This window comes from Sinocyclocheilus grahami, unplaced genomic scaffold, assembly GCF_001515645.1.
Source record: "Sinocyclocheilus grahami isolate Dianchi unplaced genomic scaffold, SAMN03320097.WGS_v1.1 scaffold1268.1, whole genome shotgun sequence".
Lineage (NCBI taxonomy): Eukaryota > Metazoa > Chordata > Actinopteri > Cypriniformes > Cyprinidae > Sinocyclocheilus > Sinocyclocheilus grahami.
The window spans coordinates 84159-90300 of record NW_015506447.1 but is presented as its reverse complement, the minus strand read 5'-3'; the positions used below and the strand labels follow the sequence as shown (position 1 = coordinate 90300).

General features: G+C 38.4%; 1 protein-coding gene across 1 annotated transcript in view; it reads right to left on the bottom strand.

The window, feature by feature from the left end:
* LOC107568645 (talin-2-like) overlaps positions 1-6142 on the bottom strand; it is a 72435-nt gene that overhangs the window by 60206 nt on the left and 6087 nt on the right. Inside the window, exons 7-13 of the mRNA XM_016254617.1 lie at positions 5242-5318; positions 4908-5088; positions 4614-4727; positions 2376-2484; positions 2028-2236; positions 853-951; positions 714-770 (exon numbers count right to left, since the gene is read on the bottom strand). Coding sequence (XP_016110103.1) covers positions 714-770; positions 853-951; positions 2028-2236; positions 2376-2484; positions 4614-4727; positions 4908-5088; positions 5242-5318 — 846 coding nt within the window. The remainder of the gene's footprint in view (positions 1-713; positions 771-852; positions 952-2027; positions 2237-2375; positions 2485-4613; positions 4728-4907; positions 5089-5241; positions 5319-6142) is intronic.

Genomic DNA, 6142 nt, shown 5'->3' with positions numbered 1-6142 from the left:
CTACACAGCCCCCCCCCCCCCCCCCCAAAAAAAAAATCATCCCAATACTTCTAGAATGATCAATTATTTCCAAATATAGCTAGTACTCTATTATCTATTAGTAATCTAAAATGCCTGTGTTTTTTTCATATTGCAATATATGTATAAATATACATATAGCAGAAAAACAAAGTATCATAATGTCAGGTTTTTTCCAATATTGTGCCAATGATCACAAAAATAATTACTAAAAATGATCGCTGTTTTCCGGTAGTAACAGTAACTGAAAATTATTAGAAAAATGTTACAGTGGCTGTCTTAAGCTCTTAAATGCGAACTAAACGCTTTTAGATATTAAAAAAGGTATGAGCTCTTTGAAACGTTTCAACACAGAAAAACCACCAGTTCATTACTGATAGTTACAGGTCTGTATACACAAAAAGTTCAGAATTTTGAGAATTATGATATAATTAAATGATGAAATCTATCATGCAGAGAAACGGTGTGGATAATGAAAAGATTGATTTCCAGTGGATATGGATGAGAATATAGAGACCCGTCACCACACCGTGATCTTACATACTACAGTTATGACAGGACGGCTATATGACTATATGATTTCCATTATAATCCAGGGCAAACTGTGATCATTAAATAACTGATTTTATAATGATCACCGTTTCATTAGTATGATTGGCTGGTGAATATGAATTGTTCTTTCTATGTATTGTTACCAGCATTTGACTATAGCGTGTCCGTCTGGAGTGTGTGAACGCTGCTGTACCTACAGACTGATGAGAACACAGGTTAATGCATTACAGTCCCAGCGTCAGTGTGTGTGCGTGTGTGTGTGTGTGTGTGTGTGTGTCACACCTGGAAGTGCTGATCCGCATCGGACTCTCCGATCTGCTGCAGGAGTTCACCGCTGGCCTGACCCACATTACCCGCTGCCTGCAGGAGGTTCTGTCGCGGCTGAAGACACACACAGCAATATTAACATATCATAACAGCAAAGGCAACATTAAAGCATTATTTGCTCATAACATCTAGATTTACAAAGAGGACACAGCAATGCTTGCACGGCACCAAAAAAATAGTGTTCAAGTTTTAGCTACACTAACAGTTTGGGTTCGGCAAGATTTTATTGAAAACAATTCATTTATTCTGCAAGGATTCATTAAAGTGATCAAAAGAGAGAGTGACATTTATGTTACAAAATATTTCGATTTCAAAAAAATTCTGTTCATTTCAACTTCATCAAAGAATCCTGACAAGAATTAATCATGGTTTCAACAAAAATATTACGCACCAAATATGCTTTCAACATTGATAATAATGATTTCTGAAGATCATGTGACACTGAAGACTGGAGTAATGATGCTGAAAATTCAGCGCTGCATCACAGGAATAAATTACACTTAAAAATATACTCTAATAGAAAACAGTTATTTTAAATTGTAATGATATTTCACAATATTAGTTTTTACCTTGTTTCAAATTAAATAAATGCGGGCTTGGTGAGCCTAAGAGATGTCTTTCATAAACATAAAAAAAAATCTTATCTTATTGACCCCAAACTTTTGATTGGAAGCATTTTAGGTTTTAAGCTTTGATTTCTTCCAAAAAACTGTAAGGGAGCCAGGTCGAAAAACTCCCATCTCATTTTCTCCTCCAACTTCAAAATCGCCCTACACTGCTGCAGAAGCACCGACCCAGTGTTTGCAAAGTGAACATGCAAAGAAGATCAAACGCCTTATAAAAAAAAAAAAAAAAAAGGTACTACAGCGATGTAGGACGATTTTGAAGTTGAGTTTTTAGACATACACTAACTGTCTTGAAGCGGAGTGCATAGAGTACGCATGCGCATCGCAGAGCTAGACAAGATGGGCAGCATTTGAGGTTAAAAAGTATAGAAATGTTTATTTTTCCTTTAAACACAACCGCTAAATTCCTTACAACTCCACTACAAACACACCGATGAATGAACCACATCAACTGTTTGGCACATTCTCAATCGCATGTGTGTACTGCAAACACTCAGGTGATACCTCAGTACTGGTGGGCTGAGCCGTCTTGAGCATCTCAGACACAGCACACGCCAGGCTCTTGGCAGCACCCAGAAGCTGTTGGCCATTTCCTCCCTCGTCCTCCATCAGCGCCGCCAGCAGTTTGACACCCTTAGACATCTCGGTCAGGTTGGAGGAGATGGTGGTGACAGCACAGCCCACAGCGGTGTAATCCGTCTCTGCTGGGTCACCTGACAGACACGTTCAGGGACAAACTACATTTTACCACATGACCAAACTATGTGGGAACGATGACATATATCCGGTGTCCCACTAGCTGATGTTTTTAGTTTTGATAAAGAGTCGTCAGCTAGTGACGATGAGTGTCACCTGCAGTCAGATTGACCATGGAGGCAGTTCCCGCAGTGATGGCATCCACCTGAGAGTGAATCTCGTGTTTGGACTCGTCCATTTTGTTCTTTCTCCATGCTTGAGAGGCCTAAACATCAGAGAGAGAGAGAGAGAGAGAGAGAGAGAGAGAGAGAGAGAGAGAGGATGCTCAATACTGTACTGAGCACATGATATACATTCATCACTACAGCAGATTACAGTAGCATGTCAGAAATATGTCTCTTTCCACACATTATATGCAGTCTATTGTCTTCTAGACTGCATTGGATAAATCTTGTCCACACTTTTTCTTTTGGTCAGTCCCACACCATTTAACCAGAATCTCCTTTTAATATAATTTCTGAACCCTATCAAAGTTGAAATGTCAATATCACTGGCACATGTTTCATTAACACTTTAGATTAGGGAACACGTTCACTCAGTAAACTCCTAATTTGCTGCTTAATTATAGAAATTAAGGTAGTTGTTATAGTTGTTACGTTAGGTATTGGGTAGGTTCAGAGATCTAAAATATGGTCATGCAGAAGATGACATTAATATGTGCTTTATAAGTGCTAATAAACAGCCAATATGCTAGTAATATGCATGCTAATAAGCAACTAGTTAATAGTGAATAGTGTGCTTGATCTAAAGTGTTACTGCTATGTCAGTCCCATATAAAAAAAAACTAATATTTTTACCTCCAGGAAAAAGAAAGAAGAAAATTAAAATAAAAAAATGCACCTGCATGCTCAGTTCAAAAAAGACTCGACTTCAATAAAAATAAATAAAAAAATACAGCACTATCCTATTAATTTTGCACATGAAATTTAGTATATGCTAATTTATATATTTTCTCAATCTTATGGTTTGCATGGAGCATTTGCGAAATGGTCACGTTTATGCAAATGTCAATTGAAAAACAATTGCTGGGAGAAGCAAGTAGTGACATCTGTCATGAATGTTTGAAAAATATGCTGCTTGGGTTTCTGTTCGATCATTTTTATAATTCCATATATATTCACAACATTATATAATATATATATATATATATATATATATATATATATATAAATAAAAAAAATTCTTGGAACAATGTTGCAGAGAAACCAAAGGCATTTTGAAAAAAACAAAACAAAAACAAACAAACTTAAGATTTGTATTTTTCACCCGGGTCAAAAATGACCCAAACAGAACACGGGTAAATAAGTGAAAAGTGAACCAAAAGTGAAAAAGTGACTGAGGCAATTAAAAGTTAAATTTATACGAATATTGGTTTAAAGTCTGAGTCATATGTAAATAAAGATTCTTTACTTTATACTCATACCAAATTTGAAGAGTTGCCCTAATCCATTGATTTTTTTGTTTTTGATTAGATTTTCATCTGCAATTGTCGCTTGTATAGGAATCTCCACCGAAGGACAGTTTCTGAGTCAAAAATCACACCTAGGTTGCGGGCCTATTTCCGGACTTTATTAGATAAGGACTAGTACTACTAGAGCCACACGGGGTAATCACAAGCACCTCTGACTCGGAGTCATTCAACTGCAAAAACATGTTTTGGACATCCAGTTTTCATCCTCAGGACATAATATGGGACGTATCAATAAAATGAGATCTGACGGACCTTCAGCCTCGTGCCTTTGGCTCCGGATGAGTCTGCTCTCTCACTTCCTGCCAGATCAACCAGACTGATCTTGCTCACCTGAACGGAAGACGAGAAACCAGACTGAGCGCAGAACAGCAACAGACGAGTGTTTTTTTATAATGCCCGACACACACCTTCTCTGTGTCCAGACTGGTCATGCTATCATGTCGACGCTGAGCGAAGAGGATGGTGAAGACCGCATGTGAGCGACTGCTGGTCTCGTTCATGTTAGTAGCAGCAACCGTCCTTAAAGTAACAGAAAACATAAATATATTTCATCAAAGTAATACATGTAATCAGAACAAGAATAAGCTAGTCGGTTACGAAATCAAAACAACATTATATAATATATATATATATATATATATATATATATATAAATAAAAAAAATTCTTGGAACAATGTTGCAGAGAAACCAAAGTCATTTTGAAAAAAAACAAAACAAAAACAAACAAACTTAAGATTTGTATTTTTCACCCGGGTCAAAAATGACCCAAACAGAACACGGGTAAATAAGTGAAAAGTGAACCAAAAGTGAAAAAGTGACTGAGGCAATTAAAAGTTACATTTATACGAATAATGCATCTCACCGCATCAGTGCCCAGTGGAGGCAGCGCGTCGAACTCATCGAGAGAGGCCTGAACTGCCTGCACCGCCTGCATACTGGAGTTAATGGTGCCGGTCAAAGCCTGCTGAGCTGATGTCTGCAAGATACAGAGAACACAGACAGCTCACAGTACGGCCCAAACAAACAGCACTGACAGGTAGAGTGACTACAATTACATAGACATGTCTCATATTCACATCAAGAGCAGAGTCCATCCTTCAGAACACATTCAGTGGTCGTTCCTGTAGTGTTTGTGCGTGTGTATACAGTATCTGACCAGAGGGGGCATGTGTCCTCGGTGCATCTGTCCGCTGGTGATGTGCTGGTTGGCCTGTGGCATGGAGCCCATCTGGAAGCTCTCCGGACCGCCGGCACCAGAGCGGATAATGGCCGGCAGAGCGACAGAGCCCGTCTCCACCTTCCCGACCTTATTAAACTGCTGCTGGAGAACTGTTGATCTGGAGCATAATACATCACAGGTTACCATTAGATCGAATGCCGTAAATAAGACTTATAACAGGAAACGATGTGTGACATATGGAAGCACATGGAGCAACACCATACTACTTTCAAACACACTAGTACGCGATGAACTATGAAAAGACGCTTACTTTTTGGGAGATACCGAGTCCTCCAGCATGGTTGATTCTTCGTCACCTTCCAGGCCGAAGTGATCTTTGCTCTTTTTCTGCAGATAAAGAGGTTTTCAGACACAGTGAGCTGGCGAAAGATACTTGAGAGCAGGACCTGAATGTTTTTTTAGAGCAGACTGTGTCTTTCTCTAGACTGGTCAAACATGAAGGTTTGTTGAGGAATTCCTCACACCGCAGAGAACCAGCAGCAGCAATTTCACAAAAGACTATTACACAACCATTAAAAATTAGACCGATATGATGAGAAAAAGATCTACTTAATAACTGAACTCCATCAATCCTTCAACAAAGTTGCAACTCTGAGCTCTCTAGGTCACGGGGTTATTGTGAAACTAGGAGCGTGATGGTTGTGAAGTGTGCTCATGTCAGGGTGTCCATTGCAAAATCCCTGTGTTTTCAAAAGAGTACCTGCAGTAGCAGATTATGTATGATTATGTGTGATCACCAGAAGTTGCACAATTGGTGGCTGACTAAATACTTTTTTTGCCCCACTGTAGTGCATACTACTTTACCTGCATAAATACAATACACTCACGTAACACATACTATGTTGCAAATCTCGGCAGCGTGATTATGTATATCATCACAAAATGTAAACTGTATTATCGCATAGCTCTATATGTAAAGATATTTAAAGATTGATATATATATCAATCACGTAGGCCAATATATACTATGTTATCTCTATATAAACTAATAATTTCTAAACCTTGATTGCCTGTATGATCGCATTTATCTATATTACCAGCCCTCTATGGACACCTTGGCAATTGAATAGCCATTGGCTAGTACATTTTTTAGTTTACTTGCCAGACTGATATATATATATATATATATATATATGTGTGTGTGTGTGTGT